At 47.2% G+C, this 24856-nt stretch overlaps 1 protein-coding gene across 5 annotated transcripts in view; it reads left to right on the forward strand.

The window, feature by feature from the left end:
* The window catches only part of WIPF1 (WAS/WASL interacting protein family member 1), a 172165-nt gene that overhangs the window by 125135 nt on the left and 22174 nt on the right, over window positions 1–24856 (forward strand). For all 5 annotated transcript variants that reach the window (XM_063933426.1, XM_063933425.1, XM_063933428.1 and 2 more), the window contains 4 exons: window positions 47–220; window positions 905–1678; window positions 6624–6836; window positions 24018–24131. In XM_063933426.1, the coding sequence (XP_063789496.1) occupies window positions 47–220; window positions 905–1678; window positions 6624–6836; window positions 24018–24131 (1275 nt within the window). The remainder of the gene's footprint in view (window positions 1–46; window positions 221–904; window positions 1679–6623; window positions 6837–24017; window positions 24132–24856) is intronic.

Raw genomic sequence — 24856 nt, forward strand, 5'->3', positions numbered from 1 at the left:
TACCTTATGGGAGAATGTAACTAATTTAACTTTTTCTTTCCAACAGAACCAAAAACATCTCCTGGAGGTGGCGGAGGTATGGGAGGTGGTGGCAGAGGAATGGGAGGTGGTGGTGGAGGAATGGGAGGTGGTAGCGGAGGCTCTGGAGGACCGCCTAGCTTAGGGGGCTTGTTCCAAGGAGGAATGCCTAGACTACGGCCTTCAGGAAGCCGAGAAAGTGGTAATAGCATATATTCCTACTATGTGTTTGCTTTATAAATGGTTATTATTTTAATACAACTGAAATTGTTCCTTATGTATAAATAAGTTTTATTATGACTTCATGTATATGTGACTTTATGATGTGTGTTTCTTTTTTTTTCGTATGAAATATTAGGATACAGTAAACAATTTTGTACCTGTACCTTTTTATTTGTTGCCATTAGTTACAGATAGTTTTTGTGATTGGGGAAAAATTGTGTCAAATCACAGCAATAAGGCATTTATGGTAAATCAAGGTATACATTTACTAGATTTACTAAGGAGCAGTTTCTAAAAAAATAATATTAAAATAAAAAGATTTAAAATGGCAATAAGGATAAATGCTAATAAGGCTCAATTATTTATTCCTAATGCCGGTTTAAAACTATCAGTCAAAAGTGTTGTTGATCAGTGTCGTTGACAACCCACCCCTTAGTAAATCTACCCCCCAAGTGTGTGTAAACTACTTCAGCAGATTCAATAATTGTATACTCACCTGTTAACAAATCAATCAATCAATCAATCAATCATTGTTTTTGAGCCATTGATTTAAAAATAATTCATTTATAATTATACATTTTTTGTGTGTGCTTTCTGTAGTTAAATGACTGATAGGTCCTCAATACTACCTCTACAAGCATCTGATAGATATTTGTCATTTTAGAATCACCTGGAAACAGACCACCAATGTTGCCACCTGGTGGAAGAATGTCAACTCCTAGACCCTTTACTCCACCGGGCGCATCTCCAAGAGGACCTGCACCTCCAATAGGCAGAAGTGCTGCTCCGGAACCTCTAAGAAACCGCATGCCTCCTCCTCCAAGAAATCATTTTAGTTCCAGATCAGAAAATATACCACCTTCAGTACCTAATACACCAAGACCACTCCCTTCAAGTCTTTACAACAGAGGCCCTCCACCAGTGCCAGCTCCAAATAGACAAATTACCCCAACATCTGCTCCTCCACCCATATCATTTAATAAAGGTCATGGATTTGGAGGCAACAGCAGACAATCTTCTTCAGCACCCCAACCAGCTCCTTCCATGTACAGACCTCCACTTCCTCAAACACCTACTCGACCCATTGAGGAAAGGCCGCCGCCACCTCCTACAGGAAACAGACCACCACTTAGCAGAGATGTCCCTCCACCACCACCACCACAAAACAATAAACCACCAGTTCCTAACACACCTAGACCAAACACACTTTCCCAGACTCCACCTCTGCCTCCAGGGAGGCCAGGGCCTCCTCCACTTCCTCCTACCCCTAGCACTTTTGATGATATGCCAAGACTTCCTCAGCGAAATTCATCCTTGCCATCCATTTCTTCTGCACCACCACCTATTCCACCTCCTACACGTTCAACTTCTGGTCCTCCTCCTCCACCGTCCATGGATAGACCACCACCACCTTTCAGAGAACCACCTGGGAGATCAGGTAAATGATAATGCACTATTTTCTGAGTTCTATGAAGTTCTAAACAACCATTACTGAAATATCACGGGTAGCTGTAATATTTTGGTTAAATGTGATCATCGTGGGATGTGTTAATTCTTAAGGTCACTGTTAGGCAGGGCTGTAACTAGGAGTGTGCGAACAGTGCTGGTGCCCAGAGTACAATACTGGCACAGTCACCGCATCTAGTGGCACCGGTATTTGGCTTAGAAGGTTCCTTGGACAGCCACCCTAGGGTGACCTTACAATGCGCCCATCACGCAAATTCCTGGTCCCAGACCTCTCTTCGTGACATCATGATGTCACATGAGTGGGGGCATAGAGTCATCAGGAGATAGAACACAGGTGGATATTGTCAAGTGAAATGCAGTGTATTAACACAATATTCATTTATGGTGAAGGAAGTTTGCAAGGGAGCAGGAGTTCATCCAGTGGAGCTTAGCAGGAGAGGGAAAAGACAAAGTCAGAGGAGTGTCCATCATTGTGGAAAGGAGATGAAGTCAATTGGGAGAGACTAAAGGAGGAAGTAAGCTAGAAGGATTTATAGGAGCAAAGACTGTGAATGTAGGCAGGTCAAAGTATAGTAAATATGGTGGTCATTCCGAGTTGTTCGCTCGTTGCCATTTTTCGCAACGCAGCGATTAGTTGGAAAATGCGCATGCGCATGGTACGCAGCGTGCATGTGCTTAGTAATTTAACACAAAACTTGGTAGTTTTACACAAGCTCGAGCAACGTTTTTTCATCGCTCGAGTGATCGTAGTGTGATTGACAGGAAGTGGGTGTTTCTGGGCGGAAACTGGCCGTTTTCAGGGAGTGTGCTAAAAAAACGCAGGTGTGCCAGGTAAAAACGCAGGAGTGGCTGGCCGAACGCAGGGCGTGTTTGTGACGTCAAACCAGGAACTAAACGGACTGAGGTGATCGCAGTCTAGGAGTAGGTCTGGAGCTACTCAGAAACTGCAAAGAATTATTTAGTAGCAGTTCTGCTAATCTTTCGTTCGCTATTCTGCTAAGCTAAGATACACTCCCAGAGGGCGGCGGCCTAGCGTGTGCAATGCTGCTAAAAGCAGCTAGCGAGCGAACAACTCGGAATGAGGGCCTATGTGAGCCAGACAAGAGACATGTAATTTGCTCTGATGGAACGTGTGGATTCAGGGGTTTGACTCCAAAGGGGGATTAAGTAGGAAGCCACCGTATGTCTCTGGAAGTGCATCTGTTGGGAGAATACCTTGTAGGAGAGAACTGCAGGGAACATACTGTAGGTGCATATGTATCAAAGCTTGGAGAGAGATAAAGTACCAACTAATCAGCTCTTAACTGCCATTTTATAGGCTGTTTCAAAAAATCCAGGAGCTGATTTGTTGGTACTTTATCTCTAGCCAAGCTTTGATACATATGCCTCATAGTGTCAGAGGACGTAAGACATATTTCAGTAATAGCAAGTTAAAGATTTAGAAATAATTACATCATGAATGTAAGTTAGTTATACACAGATCTCTCATACCAGAGTGCACATTAAAAGATTGCGGAGGGTTAGTAGAGAGTTGTGTCTAATGGTACCCATACACTTGTGCGATGCCCCGAGATGCGACATCACGGGGCATCGCACCGGCAGTTCAGGTGTGATGAAATCGCACCTGAACTGCCAAAGTGATTACCATGCGATCATGCGATAGATCGCATGGTAATCACGTGATGGGCACGTCACTGCCGTGTGGGAGCGGCCTCATGTGTTTTTAAAAACACATGCGATCGCACTGCGATGCGAGAAATATCAAGTGCAGCACATAATATCTTGAGACGTGAGATTCGACCGGCGTGCCCGCGCATCGCGTCGAAAGGTACCTAAAATGTGCATACAATCCTTCGATTTCTCTCACAGATGCAGTCGAAATCGAAGGTTAGCACCGATTATCTCACAAGTGTATGGGCACCATAAGATTGGAGGAACTGGAAGTATGAGCTGGGTGGGAAACTTTGGCGTGAAAAGATGAGTGTGAACAGATATTGGTTCTAATTCAGACCTGATCGCACCTCTGTGAATTTGAAAAAATCTGCCCCGTGAAAATCTGCGCGTGTGTTGCAAAAATCCCTGCGAACGCCGGTCAGCTGCAAATCCGTTCGCAACTCACCTACCTTCTAATGATTTTTCCAGTCTGTGCAGTCTGTGCGTAGCCCAAGACTTACTCCTACAGTGCGATAAAAACAGGCTGATCGGGGCCAGAGCTGACGTCACACACCCTCCCTGAAAACACTTTTGCACGCCTGCATTTTTACTGACACTCCCAGAAAACAGCCAGTTACCACCCCCAAACGCCCGCTTCCTGTCAATCAACTTGCGTACCCTTAGCGATCCAAAAAGATGCTGGATTTTTTTGCAATTTGGTCTCACGCGTGCGCATTACGATCCATACGGCTGTGCAGTTGATCGATAATCGTCCGCCTTGCGAAATCACACAACAGCGATCTGGTGTGAATCGGGCCCATTGTCTACTGCCTGAGATGTTACCAGCAGCGATTACAAGGATCAGTGAGAGAGAGGCCATGGAGGATGGTTTTGTGGATATGAGGGTTGTTCCTGTAAGTTGGTGAGGTAGGTTCCAGGATCACAGTTTAGTTTGTGTAATTTGCAAAAGAGGCCTCATATTCGTTGCCGCCTCTAGTAACAGGAGTGATGTCAGTAACTGTGTATTTTGCGATGACAAGGAAGGTGTGGAGCTTTTTATACTTAAAATATATTGTGGTACTACTGGGGTCACTTTCACGGAGATTAGTGCTCCTCATAGATTCTTTTCATTGCAAAACAAACACTGATCTCTTTGCTAGCCTCAATTCACAGCATTGCCCTGAGGGATTAATGACTTTAAGATTAAAATGGGAGTAGGATGATCTCCTTGATGAGGACTGGGGACAGATTATTGGTTGCATTAGGAATGCTACTTTCGGCCTTCATAACCAAGAAGTCCGTCTTTATGAAGTGACTCCTTAGACTGGGCTTCCATAGCTATTCTGATTGCTGAAAATGTGGCTTGTAAAATAGTAACTTTTGGAGTGCCCTTTGGATTTTGCTTTGGGATGCAGGACTGTATAGAGACTACAGTACATGTGGTCCAGCCTTTGAACCCTAAGACCTGTTAAGCTTGAGGAAAACATTAACAAAATTATTTACAAATACAGTATATGCTTTGATTGGCAACCATAGATAAAGTTATTATTGCAAGGACCCATGACTCTGCCTCCGTACTCACCTCACCTGAGACTTTGCGTTTGTATTGTGAGCTCTCCGATTTGAAAATCTGGGTACCGATAGAGCGCCGGCCAACCTTGCAAAAAGGTACTCCCTGTGTGGCCAAACTACAGCACCTGAGGACGCTTTGGTATCTATCTACAGAGTGGTTTAACATAATCTGCTGCTTATGGTCACTAACCTTGCACAGAGGTGCTTTAAGAACTTTTATGAGAAGTGTAATTTAGACATCAAATGATTGGAAGCGCCTGGTTTATTGCTATTGTTATGTAAAAGTACCAGGCTTGGCCTTGGCACTGTTGCTCATTGTCTCCTGCCGGGTTCTGCGCGCTCATCCATATTATTATCATAGAGGTCAGACAGATGAATCATAGGGGGAGATGTACTAAGCAGTGATAAAAGTGGAGAACTGAGCCAGTGGAGAAGCTGCCCACGGCAACCAATCAGCATTGACGTAACATTTATAATTTTCATACTATAAAAGTATACAGAGCAGCTGATTGGTTGCCATGGGCAACTTCTCCACTGGCTCACTTTTCCACTTTTATCACTGCTTGGTACATGTTCCCCATAGTTCTGTGCTGATAGGGCCTCTCCTACCAGTACATACCCTTCTCCAGCAGGGTCCGGCTGCGATTGACGTGTGTCCCACTTTGACACCAGGAAGCTCTGGCACACAGCACACGCCTGTGCACTGCGGTTCCTGCTGCTGTAGAAAGGGGAAGAAACTATAACCCTCCTGGGCTGGACATTGGACTGGCAGCCGAACCTTATGCGCTGCAACCCCCTGCAGATGAAGCAGTAGAGCTCTATAGTGTGTAAATGGCTGCGCGCTGCCTCTCCAACGCTATAACCTAGAGTGTTACAATAGCATTACTATAGTAGCAGTGTACATAATACATAAGAAATACCGATATAATATAGAACTATACTATAGTAATACCTACAGTATATATGTATTTATTACCAGTTATTTATATAGCGCATACATATGCCACAGCGCTTTACAGCTTTATAATATATACGTAAGAAGTGCATTTAATATGTACAACTATACAGCTTATGAATATATTCTACACACTCTAGCTGTTTATAACTTATGAATAAGATATACTGTGATTATGTACTAGGTTAATTGACTTCTGAATGCAGTACCTTTCATGGTGTACTAAACAAGTTTACGTTACAGCATGAAGCATTGTCCAAATCCTTAAGGTGGGTACACACTATTAGATATATCTGCAGATCAATTGATCTGCAGATATATCTATGTACGGAACGGGCAGTGTGCTGTGCATACACACAGCCCGATCCGTCGGGGGACTGACGTCATGAACTGGGCGGGCGGGCGGGTGTCAATCACCGCCGGCCGCCGCAGCATGTGTACGGGCGGTCGGACGACCGCCCCGTACACACACAGCGACGCGCCAATATATCGTTAGATATATTGGCTGTCAGCTGTGCTGCGCGGCTGACGCAATACGTCTGTGAACGACTGAGTTCACAGACGTATCGCCCGTACACACTGGCCGACGGTCCCGCGATGTATCGGCCGTTCAAGAGAACGGCCGATACATCGACCAGTGTGTACGGGCCTTTAGACAGTGAGTTGGCTATGGTAATCGCATGGGAATAGCATGTAGTCGTACTACAGTTAAATGTATGTGTTTGCTTCTGACTAGGACCACTGCCGCCACCTCCTCCTACAAACAGGAATGGTTTTGGTCACAGAGGGTCAGTAGGTTCTCAATCCAATTCAAGACCAGCAATGGAATCCCCGAGAAGTGTCTCCAGACCTCCCCCACCTCCAGAGAGACCAGGCTTGGGATCCCTACCTCCTCCTCCACATCATTCTTCATCAGTTAGAAATGGTTATCAGGACACGTCTGGCGAAGGTAAAATAATAATTACTTATTTACAACTAATGCGAGTGGAAGAGCGGTCTTCTTCAGCACTCAAGAAATATTGAGATTTAGGGGTTTATTCAATTAGGGTCGAAAACTGCCGTCTTTCGAAAAGACGGCAGTTTTCGACTTTTTAAGGTCAAATAGTGATTCAACCTATTCAGTCCCATCAGTTTTTATTTGACACGTCGTGGAATTCAACTTGTCGAATAGTACGTAAATCGGCGGTATAGCTGCCGAATCACGTACATTTGAGTGAAACTGGGCCAAAATCGACAGGACAAATTCGCGGGGAGACGGGGGACAGCCGCAGGGCATACAGGGGAGAGAAGCGTTACAACACAGCGCTGCAGCAGGATGTCTCACAGCGCACCACTCACGGCAGCGTCCACCCGGCTCCAGCAAGTGAGGTCATGCTTGCTGGAGCCGGGTGGACACTGCCGTGAGGTCGGGCGGCTGTGTGACATCCTCCTGCAGCGCTACTGTAGCGCTGCTCTTCTCCGTCTGCCCGCGGCTGTCCCCGCTGGTCTCCCCGTGGCCCCCCCTTCCCCTCTCCTCCTCTGGTTCCCTCATCTCAATTCGACTTTTTAAAGTCGAATTGAGATGAGATTGAATAGGGGTTGTCTGATCCATTCTGACAAATGCATGTCGGAATGGATCCGACCCTAATTGAATATACCCCTTAGTCAGAGTGTTCATTTTGGTAACAATTCAAAATTGTTCAGCTAAGTAAACAAATATCAAATGCAAACTTTTTTTTTAAAGTCCACACAAACAAACCTATCAGCAGCCTTCCCCTTCCCAAACCGAGTAGCAAACATGCTTTATAGTTAAAAACTGTAATCCTGCTATAATATCGCAGCCGCAGTAGTTATGTTACATTTGCATAATTGTGTGTCTTAGACGCATTCAAATCAGACACAGCCAGCGATGGTCATCATCATCGACTTGCGTCAGGGCTTGAGTACACTCAAGTCATCTCCCTTCAAACAGGCATACGTGCGCCTTAAAGATGGTTACCTTGAGCACATTTGACATCAATACTACCTTACTGTAATTTGACCATGTCTACACATTATCACCAACCTCCTTCCCTTGGCATAAGAGTTGTAAGTGCAATTTACTGACAGGTCACCAGGGCAAAAGTAGCAAGTTGTAAGGAGACAGACATGGGCAATTTAGAGGGCCGCTGTCCAGCCTCTGAAGTGTATAAGGTTGCTCATCCCTGCACTAAACAGCAGTGAGAATACTTACATTGGGTAGTATATATTGACTGTTTTTACACTGAAAGCAAAACTTTATAATAGGTCAATCAGAATGGTCAATAAGAATGTAAAGCAGGTACTAGAAGGACAATACCAAATGGAAGCTTCTGAGAAAATAACCAGCTGATAAAGGGAGTTAACAGTATTTCTCTGACGTCCTAGTGGATGCTGGGAACTCCGTAAGGACCATGGGGAATAGCGGGCTCCGAAGGAGGCTGGGCACTCTAGAAAGAATTATGACTACCTGGTGTGCACTGGCTCCTCCCACTATGACCCTCCTCCAAGCCTCAGTTAGATTTTGTGCCCGGCCGAGGTTGGATGCACACTAGGGGCTCTCCTGAGCCTTTAGAGAGAAAGTATAGAAATTAGGTTTTTTATTTTCAGTGAGACCTGCTGGCAACAGGCTCACTGCAGCGAGGGACTAAGGGGAGAAGAAGCGAACCTGCCTGCTTGCAGCCAGCTTGGGCTTCTTAGGCTACTGGACACCATTAGCTCCAGAGGGATCGACCGCAGGCCCAGTCCTTGGTGTTCGGTCCCGGAGCCGCGCCGCCGTCCCCCTTACAGAGCCAGAAGCAAGAAGAGGTCCGGAAAAGCGGCGGCAGAAGACATCAGTCTTCACCAAGGTAGCGCACAGCACTGCAGCTGTGCGCCATTGCTCTTCACACACACTTCACACTCCGGTCACTGAGGGTGCAGGGCGCTGGGGGGGGGCGTCCTGAGAAGCAATAAATACACCTTGGCTGGCAAAAATACCACAATATATAGCCCCAGAGGCTATATATGTGGTAAATACCCCTGCCAGAATCCAGAAAAAAGCGGGAGAATAGGCCGCGGAAAAGGGGCGGAGCTATCTCCTTCAGCACACTGGCGCCATTTCTCCCTCACAGCTTCGCTGGAAGGAAGCTCCCTGGCTCTCCCCTGCAGTCTACACTACAGAAAAGGGTAAAAAAGAGAGGGGGGGCACTAAATTTAGGCGCAATATACAGTTATATAGAAAAAGCAGCTATAGGGGACATAACTCAGTTAGTCCCTGCATTATATAGCGCTCTGGTGTGTGCTGGCATACTCTCACTCTGTCCCCCCAAAGGGCTTTTGTGGGTCCTGTCCTCTGTTAGAGCATTCCCTGTGTGTGTGCGGTGTGTCGGTACGGCTGTGTCGACATGTTTGATGAGGATAATGAGGTGGAGACGGAGCAGATGCCTTTAGGAGGGATGTCACCCCCTGCGGGGCAGACACCTGGGTGGATGTGCTTATGGAAAGAAATGAGTGCACGTATAGACTCTTTACATAAGAAATTTGACGACATGCCAAATGTGGGACAGCCGACTTCTCAGCTTGTGCCTGTCCCGGCGTCTCAAAGGTCATCAGGGGCTCTGAAACGCCCGCTACATCAGACCGCAGACGCAGATGTCGACACTGATACTGACACCAGTGTCGATGAAGATGAGTCTAACCTGATGCCCACTAAGGCCATTCACTGCATGATTGAGGCAATGAAAGAGGTGTTACACATTTCTGATATAAATACAGGTACCACTAAAAAGGGTATTATGTTTGGGGAGAAAAAACTACCCGTAGTTTTTCCCCCATCAGATGAATTAAATGAAGTGTGTGAAGAAGCGTGGCTTTTCCCTGATAAAAAATTGGTAATTCCTAAGAAGGTACTAATGGCGTTCCCTTTCCCGCCAGAGGATAGGTCACGTTGGGAAACACCCCCTAGGGTGGATAAAGCGCTCACACGTTTGTCTAAAAAGGTGGCACTACCGTCTCCGGATACGGCCGCCCTCAAGGAACCTGCTGATAGAAAGCAGGAGGCGATCCTGAAGTCTGTATACACACACTCAGGCATTATACTTAGGCCAGCTATTGCGTCAGCATGGATGTGCAGTGCTGCCGCTGCGTGGTCAGATAAACTGTCAGAGAATATTGACACACTAGACAGAGACACGATTCTGCTAACCATAGAGCATATAAAAGACTCAGTCTTATATATGAGAGATGCACAGAGGGAAATCTGCCGGCTGGCATCTAAAGTAAGTGCATTGTCCATTTCTGCTAGGAGAGGCTTATGGACTCGCCAGTGGACAGGAGATGCAGATTCTAAAAGGCACATGGAAGTTTTGCCTTATAAGGGTGAGGAATTATTTGGGGATGGTCTCTCGGACCTAGTTTCCACAGCAACGTCTGGGAAGTCAGCATTTTTACCCCATGTCCCCTCACAGCCTAAGAAGGCGCCGTTTTATCAGGTTCAGTCCTTTCGGACCCAGAAAACAAGCGTGGAAAAGGCGGGTCTTTTCTGTCCAGAGGCAGAGGTAGGGGAAAAAGGCTGCAACAAACAGCAGGTTCCCAGGAGCAAAAGTCCTCCCCCGCTTCTTCTTCCAAGTCCGCCGCATGACGGTGGGGCTCCACAGGCGGAGCCAGGTACGGTGGGGGGCCGCCTTAAGAATTTCAGCGATCAGTGGGCTCGCTCACAGGTGGATCCCTGGATCCTTCAAATAGTATCTCAAGGGTACAAACTGGAATTCGAGGCGTCTCCACCCCACCGGTTCCTAAAATCTGCCTTGCCGATTGCTCCCTCGGACAGGGAGGCGGTGCTAGCGGCAATTCACAAGCTGTATTCCCAGCAGGTGATAATCAAGGTACCCCTACTTCAACAAGGCCGGGGTTACTATTCCACACTATTTGTGGTGCCGAAACCGGACGGTTCGGTGAGACCCATTCTAAATTTGAAATCCTTGAACACATACATAAAAAAATTCAAGTTCAAGATGGAATCGCTCAGGGCGGTTATTGCAAGCCTGGAGGAGGGGGATTACATGGTATCCCTGGACATCAAGGATGCTTACTTGCATGTCCCCATTTACCATCCTCACCAGGAGTACCTCAGATTTGTGGTACAGGATTGCCATTACCAATTCCAGACGCTGCCGTTTGGACTGTCCACGGCACCGAGGGTATTTACCAAGGTTATGGCGGAAATGATGATACTCCTTCGAAAAAAGGGAGTTGTAATTATCCCGTACTTGGACGATCTCCTAATAAAGGCGAGGTCCAAGGAACAGTTGTTGGTGGGAGTAGCACTATCTCAGGAAGTGCTGCACCAGCACGGCTGGATTCTAAATATCCCAAAGTCACAGCTGGTTCCGACGACACGTCTACTGTTCCTGGGTATGATTCTGGATACAGTCCAGAAAAAAGTATTTCTCCCGGAGGAGAAAGCCAGGGAGTTGTCATCTCTAGTCAGAGACGTCCTGAAACCAAAACAGGTATCGGTGAATCACTGCACGAGGGTTCTGGGAAAGATGGTAGCTTCTTACTAAGCAATTCCCTTCGGCAGGTTCCATGCCAGAATCTTTCAGTGGGACCTGTTGGACAAATGGTCCGGATCGCATCTTCAGATGCATCGCTTAATAACCCTGTCTCCAAGAACCAGGGTGTCTCTACTGTGGTGGCTGCAGAGTGCCCATCTTCTAGAGGGCCGCAGGTTCGGCATACAGGACTGGGTCCTGGTGACCACGGATGCCAGCCTTCGAGGCTGGGGGGCAGTCACACGGGGAAGAAACTTCCAAGGACTATGGTCGAGTCAGGAGACTTCCCTTCACATAAATATTCTGGAACTAAGGGCCATTTACAATGCCCTAAGTCAAGCAAAATCCCTGCTCCTACACCAGCCGGTGCTGATCCAGTCAGACAACATCACGGCAGTCGCCCATGTAAATCGACAGGGCGGCACAAGAAGCAGGATGGCAATGGCAGAAGCCACAAGAATTCTCCGATGGGCGGAGAATCATGTACTAGCACTGTCAGCAGTGTTCATTCCGGGAGTGGACAACTGGGAAGCAGACTTCCTCAGCAGACACGACCTCCACCCGGGAGAGTGGGAACTTCATCCAGAAGTCTTTCAGATGCTGGTAAACCGTTGGGAAAAAACCACAGGTGGACATGATGGCGTCCCGCCTCAACAAAAAGTTAAAAAGATATTGCGCCAGGTCAAGGGACCCTCAGGCGATAGCTGTGGACGCTCTAGTGACACCGTGGGTGTACCAGTCGGTTTATGTGTTCCCTCCTCTGCCTCTCATACCAAAGGTATTGAGAATAATAAGCAAGCGAGGAGTAAACACAATTCTCGTGGTTCCGGATTGGCCAAGACGAGCGTGGTACCCGGAACTTCAAGAGATGATCTCAGAGGACCCGTGGCCTCTGCCGCTCAGACAAGACCTGCTACAGCAGGGGCCCTGTCTGTTCCAAGACTTACCGCGGCTGCGTTTGACGGCATGGCGGTTGAACGCCGGATCCTGAAGGAAAAGGACATTCCGGAGGAAGTCATTCCTACGCTTATTAAAGCCAGGAAAGATGTTACGGCAAATCATTATCACCGCATATGGCGGAAATATGTTGCATGGTGCGAGGCCGAAAAGGCCCCAACAGAGGAATTTCAACTAGGTCGATTTCTGCATTTCCTGCAAGCAGGAGTGAATATGGGCCTAAAACTAGGCTCCATTAAAGTACAGATCTCGGCTCTGTCGATTTTCTTTCAAAAAGAACTAGCTTCAGTACCTGAAGTTCAGACATTTGTGAAAGGAGTGCTGCATATTCAGCCCCCGTTTGTGCCTCCTGTGGCACCTTGGGATCTCAACGTGGTGTTGAGTTTCTTAAAATCACATTGGTTTGAGCCACTAAAAACCGTGGATCTGAAATATCTCACGTGGAAAGTGGTCATGTTATTGGCCTTGGCTTCAGCCAGGCGAGTGTCAGAATTGGCGGCTTTATCATGTAAAAGCCCTTATCTGATTTTCCATATGGATAGGGCAGAATCGAGGACTCGTCCCCAGTTTCTCCCTAAGGTGGTGTCAGCCAGTGCCGTTTCTAGCGGCGGGCGAGCCGTGCAACCGCACGGGGCGCCCGCCGTGGCACTTTGTGACCACTGCTCTCCTCCCTCTCTCTCCCCCCGAGCGCTCCTGCTCGGGGGGCGGGGCTTCGCGGAATGACGCGTTTGCGTCGTGACGTCACGACGCAAACGCGTCATTCCGCGAAGCCCCGCCCCCCGAGCAGGAGCGCTCGGGGGGAGAGAGAGGGAGGAGAGGAGGACTGGAGATAACCATCGACTGAGGAGGCGGCCGGCGCGCGGGACCCGAAGAGCGGCAAGTTGTAAGTATTCATTCTCTCTCTCTCTCTCTCCCCCCCCTCCCTCCCCCCACTTGACACCTGCCGCACTGTGTAAAATGGGGATACCTGCCGCACTGTGTAAAATGGGGATACCTGCCGCACTGTGTAAAATGGGGGCACCTGCCGCACTGTGTAAAATGGGGACACCTGCCGCACTGTGTAAAATGGGGATACCTGCCGCACTGTGTAAAATGGGGACACCTGCCGCACTGTGTAAAATGGGGGCACCTGCCGCACTGTTTAAAATGGGGGCACCTGCCGCACTGTGTAAAATGGGGGCACCTGCCGCACTGTGTAAAATGGGGGCACCTGCCGCACTGTGTAAAATGGGGATACCTGCCGCACTGTGTAAAATGGGGGCACCTGCCGCACTGTGTAAAATGGGGGCACCTGCCGCACTGTGTAAAATGGGGGCACCTGCCGCACTGTGTAAAATGGGGGCACCTGCCGCACTGTGTAAAATGGGGGCACCTGCCTGCCGCACTGTGTAAAATGGGGACACCTGCCTGCCGCACTTTGTAAAATGGGGACACCTGCCTGCCGCACTTTGTAAAATGGGGACACCTGCCTGCCGCACTTTGTAAAATGGGGACACCTGCCTGCCGCACTTTGTAAAATGGGGACACCTGCCTGCCGCACTTTGTAAAATGGGGACACCTGCCTGCCGCGCTTTGTAAAATGGGGACACCTGCCTGCCGCGCTGTGTAATATGGGGACACTTGCCTGGTGTAATGTGTAAAAAGGGGACTTTTTTATTTTTATTTTTTCCCCCTGTGGTGGGTGTGATATCAGACGAGGCCACGCCCACTGTAATGAGACCACGCCCATTTCAATCAGGCCACACAGCCTTGTCGGGAGCGCGCGCGCCTCAGGCGCGCGCATGCTTTTTTTCTGGCTATATGGGGGGGGGGGGCACGCAATTTTTTTTTTATAGCAATGGGGGGGGGGGGGCGCATTTTGAAATCTCGCACTGGGAGCCAAATTGTCTAGAAACGGCCCTGGTGTCAGCGTTTCACTTGAACCAGCCTATTGTGGTGCCTGCGGCTACTAGGGACTTGGAGGACTCCAAGTTGCTAGACGTTGTCAGGGCCCTGAAAATATATGTTTCCAGGACGGCTGGAGTCAGAAAATCTGACTCGCTGTTTATCCTGTATGCACCCAACAAGCTGGGTGCTCCTGCTTCTAAGCAGACTATTGCTCGCTGGATTTGTAGTACAATTCAGCTTGCACATTCTGTGGCAGGCCTGCCACAGCCAAAATCTGTAAATGCCCATTCCACAAGGAAGGTAGGCTCATCTTGGGCGGCTGCCCGAGGGGTCTCGGCTTTACAACTTTGCCGAGCTGCTACTTGGTCAGGGGCAAACACGTTTGCAAAATTTTACAAATTTGATACCCTGGCTGAGGAGGACCTGGAGTTCTCTCATTCGGTGCTGCAGAGTCACCCGCACTCTCCCGCCCGTTTGGGAGCTTTGGTATAATCCCCATGGTCCTTACGGAGTTCCCAGCATCCACTAGGACGTCAGAGAAAATAAGAATTTACTCACCGGTAATTCTATTTCTCGTAGTCCGTAGTGGATGCTGGGCGCCCATCCCAAGTGCGGATTGTCTGCAATACTTGTAAATAGTTATTGTTAACTAAAGGGTTATTGTTGAGCCATCTGTTGAGAGGCTCTGTTGTTTTCATGCTGTAAAACTGGATATAGTATCACGAGTTGTACGGTGTGATGGGTGTGGCTGGTATGAGTCTTACCCGGGATTCAAAATCCTTCCTTATTATGTCAGCTCGTCCGGGCACAGTGTCCTAACTGAGGCTTGGAGGAGGGTCATAGTGGGAGGAGCCAGTGCACACCAGGTAGTCATAATTCTTTCTAGAGTGCCCAGCCTCCTTCGGAGCCCGCTATTCCCCATGGTCCTTACGGAGTCCCCAGCATCCACTACGGACTACGAGAAATAGAATTACCGGTGAGTAAATTCTTATTTCTCTAACGTCCTAAGTGGATGCTGGGGACTCCGTCAGGACCATGGGGGTTTAGCGGCTCCGCAGGAGACAGGGCACAATAATAATAGCTTTAGGATCAGGTGGTGTGCACTGGCTCCTCCCCCTATAACCCTCCTCCAAGCCTCAGTTAGATTTTTGTGCCCGGCCGAGAAGGGTGCAATCTAGGTGGCTCTCCTGAGCTGCTTAGAATAAAAGTTTAAGTTAGGTTTTTTATTTTCAGTGAGTCCTGCTGGCAACAGGCTCACTGCTACGAGGGACTTAGGGGAGAGAAGTAAACTCACCTGCGTGCAGGATGGATTTGCTTCTTAGGCTACTGGACACCATTAGCTCCAGAGGGAGTCGGAACACAGGTCTCACCCTGGGGTTCGTCCCGGAGCCGTGCCGCCGACCCCCCTTGCAGATGCCGAAGTTGAAGAGGTCCAGAGGTCCAGAAACAGGCGGCAGAAGACTTTCAGTCTTCATAAGGTAGCGCACAGCACTGCAGCTGTGCGCCATTGTTGTCAGCACACTTCATACCAGCGGTCACTGAGGGTGCAGGGCGCTGGGGGGGGCGCCCTGGGCAGCAATGTATTATACCTTTTTTATGGCTAAAATACATCACATATAGCCCTTGAGGCTATATGGATGTATTTAACCCCTGCCAGATCTCACAAACTCCGGGAGAAGAGCCCGCCGTTTTAGGGGGCGGGGCCTATTCTCCTCAGCACACGGCGCCATTTTCCTGCTCAGCTCTGCTGTGAGGAAGGCTCCCAGGCTCTCCCCTGCACTGCACTACAGAAACAGGGTTAAAACAGAGAGGGGGGGCACTTATTTGGCGATATGATTACATATGTGAAAATGCTATAAGGGAAAACACTTGTATAAGGGGTTGTCCCTGTATAATTATAGCGTTTTTGGTGTGTGCTGGCAAACTCTCCCTCTGTCTCCCCAAAGGGCTAGTGGGGTCCTGTCCTCTATCAGAGCATTCCCTGTGTGTGTGCTGTGTGTCGGTACGTGTGTGTCGACATGTAGGAGGACGATGTTGGTGAGGAGGCGGAGCAAATTGCCTGTATTGGTGATGTCACTCTCTAGGGAGTCGACACCGGAATGGATGGCTTATTTAGGAATTACGTGATAATGTCAACACGATGCAAGGTCGGTTGACGACATGAGACGGCCGGCAAACAAATTAGTACCTGTCCAGGCGTCTCAGACACCGTCAGGGGCTTGTAAAAACGCCCATTTACCTCAGTTGGTCGACACAGACACAGACACGGACACTGACTTCAGTGTCGACGGTGAAGAAACAAACGTATTTTCCTTTAGGGCCACACGTTACATGTTAAGGGCAATGAAGGAGGTGTTACATATTTCTGATACTACAAGTACCACAAATAAGGGTATTATGTAGGGTGGGAATAATCTACTTGTAGTTTTTCCTGAATCAGATAAATTAAAGTGTGTGATGATACGTGGGTTTCCTCCGATAGAAAATTATTGGAGGTATACCCTTTCCCGCCAGAAGTGAGGGCGAGTTGGGAAACACACCTTAGGGTGGATAAGGCGCTCACACGCTTATAAAAACAAGTGGCGTTACCGTCTCCAGATACGGCCGCCCTCAAGGAGCCAGCTGATAGGAAGCTGAAAAATATCCTAAAAAGTATATACACACATACTGGTGTTATACTACGACCAGCAATCGCCTCAGCCTGGATGTGCAGCGCTGGGGGGGCTTGGTCGGATTTCCTGACTGAAAATATTGATACCCTTGACAGGAACAATATTTTATTGACTATAGAGCATTTTAAGGATGCATTTCTATATATGCGAGATGCGCAGAGGGATATTTGCATTCTGGCATCAAGAGTAGATGTGATGTCCATATCTGCCAGACGATGTTTATAGACACGACAGTGGTCAGGTGATGCAGATTCCAGACGGCACATGGAAGTATTGCCGTATAAAGGGGCGATCCATCGGACCTGGTGGCCATGGCAACAGCTGGAAAATCCACTTTTGTTACCCCAAGTCACATTTCAGCAGAAAAGGACACAGTCTTTTCAGTCTCAGTCCTTTCGTACCCATAAAGGCAGGCGGGCAAAAGGCCAGTCATATCTGCCCAGGGTTAGAGGAAAGGGAAGAAGACTGCAGCAGGCAGCCCATTCCCAGGAACAGAAGTCCTCCACAGCTTCTGCCAAGTCCGCAGCATGACGCTGGGGCCATACAAGCGGACTCAGGTGCGGTGGGGGGTCATCTCAAGAGTTTCAGCACGCAGTGGGCTCACTCGCAAGTGGACTCCTGGATCCTACACGTAGTATCCCAGGTGTACATTGGAAATTCGAGACGTCTTCCCCTCACAAGTTCCTGAAGTCTGCTTTACCAACGTCTCCCTCCGACAGGGAGGCAGTATTGGGAAAAAATTCACAGGCTGTATTCCCAGCAGGTGATAATCAAAGTACCCCTCCTACAACAAGGGAAGGGGTATTATTCCACACTATATTGTGGTACTGAAGCCAAACGGCTCGGTGAGATCTAAAAGATTTGAACAATTACATACAAGGGTTCAAATCAAGATGGAGTCACTCAGAGCAGTGATAGCGAACCAGGACGATATGGTGTCACTGGATATCAGGGACGCTTACCTACATGTCCAAATTTTGCCCTTCTCACCAAGGGTATCTCAGGTTCGTGGTACAGAACTGTCACTATCAGTTCAGACGCTGCCGTTTGGATTGTCCACGGCACCCCGGGTCATTTACCATGGTAATGGCCGAAATGATGATTCTTCCTAAAAGAAATATGGACGCTTTCCTGATAAGGGCAAGGTCCAGAGAACAGTTGGCGGTCGGAGTAGCACTATCTCAAGTAGTTCTACGACAGCACGAGTGGATTCTAAATATTCCAAAATCGCAGCTTTTTCCGACGACACGTCTAATGTTCCTAGGAATGATTCGGGACACAGTCCAGAAAAGGATGTTTTCTCCCGGAGAAGAAGGCCAGGGAGTTATCCGAGCTAGTCAGGAACCTCCTAAAACCAGGAAAAGTATCAGTGCATCATTGCACAAGGGTCCTGTGAAAAATGGTGGTTTCTTACAAAGCGATCCCATTCGGTAGATTTCACGCAAGAACCTTTCAGTGGAATCTGCTGGGAAAATGGTCCGGATCGCATCTTCAGATGCATCAGCGGATAACCCTGTCTCCAAGGACAAGGGTGTTTTCTTCTGCGGTGGCTGCAGAGTGCTCATCTATGAAAGGGCCGCAGATTCGACATTCAGGACTGGGTCCTGGTGACCACGGATGCCAGCCTGAGTGGCTGGGGAGCAGTCACACAAGGAAAAAATTTCCAGGGAGTGTGATCAAGTCTGGAGACTTCTCTCCACATAAATATACTGGAGCTAAGGGCAATTTACAAGGCTCTAAGCTTAGCAAGACCTCTGCTTCAAGGTCAGCCGGTATTGATCCAGTGGGACAACATCACGGCAGTCGCCCACGTAAACAGACAGGGCGGCACAAGAAGCAGGAGGGAAATGGCAGAAACTGCAAGGATTCTTCGCTGGGCGAAAAATCATGTGATAACACTCTCAGCAGTGTTAATTCCGGGAGTGGAAAACTGGGAAGCAGACTTCCTCAGCAGGCATAACCTCCACCCGGGAGAGTGGGGACTTCAGCGGGAAGTCTTCCACATGATTGTAAACCGTTGGGAAAAACCAAAGGTGGACATGATGGCGTCCCGCCTGAACAAAAAACTAGACAGATATTGCGCCAGGTCAAGGGACCCTCAGGCAATAGCGGTGGACGCTCTGGTAACACTGTGGGTGTACCAGTCAGGGTATGTGTTCCCTCCTATGCATCTCATACCAAAAGTTCTGAGAATCATAAGAAGGAGATGAGTAAGAACGATACTCGTGGTTCCGGATGGGTCAAGAAGGACTTGGTACCCGGAACTTCAAGAGATGCTCACGGAAGAACCGTGGCCTCTACCTTTAAGAGAGGACCTGCTCCAGCAGGGGCCTTGTCTGTTCCAAGACTTACCGCGGCTGCGTTTGACGGCATGGCAGTTGAACGCCGGATCCTGAAAGGGCATTCCAGATGAAGTCATCCCTACCCTGGTCGAAGCCAGGAAGGATGTAACTGAAAAACATTTTCACCGCATTTGGCGAAAATATGTTGCGTGGTGTGAGGCCAAGAAGGTCCCTACAGAGGAATTCCAACTGGGCCGTTTTCCTACATTTCCTGAAAACAGGACTGTCTCTATGGGCCTAAAATTAGGGTCCATTAAGGTTCAAATTTCGACCCTGTCGAATTTCTTCCAGAAAGAACTGGCTTCAGTGCCTGAAGTTCAGACGTTTGTAAAAGGGGTACTGCATATACAGCCTCCTTTTGTGCCCCCAGTGGCACCTTGGGATCTCAATGTTGTTTTGAGTTTCCTAAAGTCACATTGGTTTGATCCACTCACCACTGTGGAATTAAAATATTTCACATGGAAGGTGAAGATTCTATTAGCCCTGGCTTCAGCCAGGCGTGTGTCAGAATGGGCGGCTTTATCATATAAAAGCCCTTACTTTATTTTTCATTCTGACAGGGCAGAATTGAGGACTCGTCCTCAATTTCTCCTTAAGGTGTTTTCTGTTTTTCACATGAACCAACCTATTGTGGTACCTGCGGCTACTAGGGACTTGGAGGACTCCAAGTTACTTGACGTTGTCAGGGCCCTGAAAATATATGTTTCCAGGACGACTGGAGTCAGAAAATCTGACTCGCTGTTTAGCCTGTATGCACCCAACAAGATGGGTGTTCCTGCTTCTAAGCAGACGATTGCTCGCTGGATTTGTAGTACAATTCAGCTTGCACATTCTGTGGCAGGCTTGCCACAGCCAAAATCAGTAAAAGCCCATTCCAAAAGGAAGTGGGCTCATCTTGGGCGGCTGCCCGAGGGGTCTCGGCTTTACAACTTTGCCGAGCTGCTACTTGGTCAGGGGCACACCCTGACTGAGGAGGACCTGGAGTTCTCTCATTCGGTGCTGCAGAGTCATCCGCACTCTCCCGCCCGTTTGGGAGCTTTGGTATAATCCCCATGGTCCTGACGGAGTCCCCAGCATCCACTTAGGACGTTAGAGAAAATAAGAATTTACTTACCGATAATTCTATTTCTCGTAGTCCGTAGTGGATGCTGGGCGCCCATCCCAAGTGCGGATTGTCTGCAATACTTGTACATAGTTATTGTTACAAAAATCGGGTTATTCTTGTTGTGAGCCATCTTTTCAGAGGCTCCTTCGTTGTTATCATACTGTTAACTGGGTTCAGATCACAGGTTGTACGGTGTGATTGGTGTGGCTGGTATGAGTCTTACCCGGGATTCAATATCCTTCCTTATTATGCACGCTCGTCCGGGCACAGTATCCTAACTGAGGCTTGGAGGAGGGTCATAGGGGGAGGAGCCAGTGCACACCACCTGATCCTAAAGCTATTATTATTGTGCCCTGTCTCCTGCGGAGCCGCTAAACCCCCATGGTCCTGACGGAGTCCCCAGCATCCACTACGGACTACGAGAAATAGAATTATCGGTAAGTAAATTCTTATTTTTCTTTTAAACAGAACAGGCAGATAAGCTTGCTTAGAGCAGGGTAGAGCATAAACACATTTTTTTTGTGAGAAATATTACTGATATTAGTAGTCGAAGTGGAAATTTTGAAGTGGGGGTATGGAAAAGTGAAGGCTGTAATTATGCGCGCGTTCCAGAAAAGGGGGCGTGGCCACTCAAAAGGGGACATGTCCTTCAGTGTAGTTTACCACACCATATACGCCTTATACACATTATGCATCACAATAGTAAAACCCCTTATACTATCTAGTACTGGTGCCCCTTTCACATTATGCCACAAGGAATGAGCCGAAATTCACATTATACCACACAGTATGATCCAAAATTCACATTATACCACAAAGTATGAGCTGAAATTCACATTATAGCACATAGTATGAGCCGCAATTTACATTCTAGCACACAGTATGAGCTGAAATTCACATTATAGCACACAGTATGAGCTGAAATTCACATTATAGCACAAGGTATGAGCCGAAATTCACATTATGCCACACGGCATGAGCCGAAATTCACACAGAATGGTCTCATGCAACTCTGCTTGTGTTGGGCATATGTTTAGCATCTTATTCTCTTGAATGTGCGTCTTAATTGCAGTGGTTTGTGACAAATCCACTTGACAAGACTGCACTGATTAATTTAATATGCAACACTTGTACACTGTGTGCAGCTGAGTCTGAAAGCGAAGTCTGTTCAAACTGAGTACTGGCATAGGAATCACATTGCTAATTGGTCAGTGCTTTTCATGTCTAAACAGCGATAACAACATCTATTTGAAATATAGATTGAGCTACCTAATAATGCAACTACTTCTACTTATATTTCCTACTATGTTTTACAAAATATTTAAGGACAAAATTACACATTTTGGAATGTATCAACATGCTCAATACTTGGAATACTTGTGACATAAACATTCAAACTCAGATCAAAAATATAAACTACAAATAGGTACATTCAAAATAATATCAAGAGTAATCTAGTAGTAAAGTAAATTCATGAAATGTAGCCTTCTGGAACGCTCCAGAAATACGTTAAAATTTATTGCCAAGAATATAAAACACTCAGGATTATTTAAAAAAATTACTCTGCACATGGTTCATTGCCAGCTGTGTAATCACTGATGGAGATCAGCTGTATCAATGGTGGCACTTCCTCTTTAGATCTACTTGCTGACCTACAGATATGTCCTCATACATTACTGATGCAGTTGCGCCAAACACAACCTCTTGGCACACCAGGTCCCCTGTGACTCTTTTCACGTCTTTTTACCTGAAAACTCTGTGTTATGGGCCCTACACATTAGGCGATAACACTGAACGATATGATCGTTCTCGTTCATTAATGAACTAGAACTCGTTCATATCGTTCAGTGTGTAGGCACAAACGATGAACGATGCGCGGCCCCGCACTCGTTCATCGTTGGTGCCGGGTCGCTTATGCATGTAGGCCAATATGGACAATCTCATCCATATTAGCTTGCAGTGCTATGGAGCCGGGAGTTTCTTCACTCCCCCCGTCACCTATCCCCCCGCCCCCCACCCGCTGTCGGGTCACTGGTCTGCCATATCGGCCGTCGGGCAGCTCGGTGGAGAGTCGCCTAATGTGTAGGGGGCATTCGTCATAATGCGATACCACTAGGATGCACCAGGAGACTGATCTGATTTATTTGTTATGTGACACTCGTATAGTGCATCTGAGTCTGAATCTGTATATGGATTGCTACAATGCAGCGGCCATGGCTCTGTTCCAGCCAAATTCCGTTGTGCTATGTGTACAGACTGGTTCAGTATAATTTCAGTATATGGACAACGGCGTCCCAACCGTCAGTATCCAGACAGTGGGGCGCACGCTGCAGGCTCAGTGGCAGACTGCGCTCGTCACAGGTTCTATTCCCACTCTATGGGTGTCGTGGGAATAGCCCCTGTGAGCAGGGATTCCGTCTGTCGGTATTGTCAGCAGTCGAGATTCCGGCGTCTGTATCCTGACCGCCGGGATCCCGACTGCCGGTAAATTAACTGCATCCCATACAGACTCTGTCACACACAGACATACTAGTGTCGCATACCAAAATTATTAGTTAATTCTCCTGGTTTATCCTAGTTGCATCGCATTTGGACTGAGATGCATTTTGGGGTAAGAAGATGCAGAAAAAAAGACACCTGGCCCCCGCAGAGTCGCACTGGTCTTGGTGGCTCACTCCCACCAGGTGTCTCTTGTCTTATGATGTATTTAGGCTAGTTGTATGTGAACACCGTGAGCTGATGTATTGACGCCCAAGTTCAGTATCCATGTGGGATGCCAGCCCAACACGGACGTTTTTTTAAAGGGGCAATCATTTACAAGGTATGATTTTGCCTTGTAAGTGACTGCCCCTTTAAAAAAAAAAAGTCTGAGTTTGTCCGGCATCCTGCACGACTGCCGAACTCGGGCGTCATTACATCCGGCCCCGTGATTCCGATACTAAAGATATGTTGATTCTGTTACCTCACATTACAGCCTGGGAAAAAATGTTAGGCTCATATCCTTTTACAAATGAGCTTGTATCTAGAAACTTTAATATAAAACTGAAATTTGAGGTAACATCTCATAATCTGAATAAATAATCAAACTTTTTTAACTTTTCTTGGTAACAGACTCACCTTTACTGTTGTATGTTTTAATTTAACCATATCATGGAGAGATAATTATTTATGGCCGTTACATTGCCTTATTTCCATTGTATTAATCCCGATTATTGAGATATATTATAACGTAATCAAACACCTATTTATTTAATGCTTTATATGCAAATAAATGAAAGCATGTTCATAATATTGTTTTCATTCAGTGACACTGATCATTTGAAGAGCCCTAATATGAAGTACTAGATCACAGCTAGGTACTATTCGCACATTAGGGCACCTCAACACCAGCATGTTGTACCAGTTTGGATTTTTATGTTTTAGGCTCTTTGTCCATATTGTCATGGAATTGCCACACACACACACTATACAGACATATATATAATTTATTTTTTCCTGTTTGCCCTGGGTTTATAGATCCTGGCAACCACCATAACACAAATTCAATGCATCTATCTTTTTAGCTAATGGAATTCTGTCTGTTGAGTGGTGTCACCATAAAAGTTGTATTTTTGTGTTGTATTTTTCTTTTCATAGATGAATGGGAGAAACGATTCTTATTCCATCCGTTTTCTGATTTGCCACCGCCAGAACCATATGTACCAACAAATAAAACCTATCCCAGCAAACTTATGCGAGGTGAAAGCCGAAGTGAGTATTTTTACCATCTATGGTAATGATTAAAGTTCTTCTAAAGCAGGATTGATGCTTAATAGGTTATACAGTAGGTTCCTACAAAGATAATAATATAATCACAGGAGTGAATTAAGGAGAAGGCGTACCTTGGCACAGCATTATTGCCCCCTCCCCTCCTGGGGGCGGATTTAGGGGTCAGACCAACGAAAGGCACATTACTGACCACGCCCCCATCATGGCACTGCCTCCTTCATTTCGGGGCAAGTCCAGATGCTTCAAGACCTCCTAAGCAACCTCATCCCACTACCACCTCCTGGACCCCAATTTGTTGCCCATTGTCCCACGCCCATCCGTTGCAAACTAAAATCTAAAAATAAATAAGTCGTAATGACAAAAAATAGAATCACCTGACCTCATCAGCCTGGTGGGCCTCCCCTAAACACGTGCCTCATGTGACTAGTGGGGAATCCACCACTGCCCCCCCCCCTCCTACTTCCCACCCATAACTTAAGAGCGCTATGTTGTTAAGGAGCACCTCATTGAATTCCATAATACTTTATTGAATGTTATATTTTATTTTAATAAGTAATTTGGAAATAAAAAGATCAGCAATACTGATGATTGTTGGAAACTGGAAAAGAATATGTGTAAAATACTGTGTGTGTGTGTGTGTGTGTGTGTGTGTGTGTGTATGTGTGTGTGTATATATATATATATATATATATATATATATATATAGA

The sequence above is a fragment of the Pseudophryne corroboree genome, chromosome 7 (genome assembly GCF_028390025.1).
Source record: "Pseudophryne corroboree isolate aPseCor3 chromosome 7, aPseCor3.hap2, whole genome shotgun sequence".
Lineage (NCBI taxonomy): Eukaryota > Metazoa > Chordata > Amphibia > Anura > Myobatrachidae > Pseudophryne > Pseudophryne corroboree.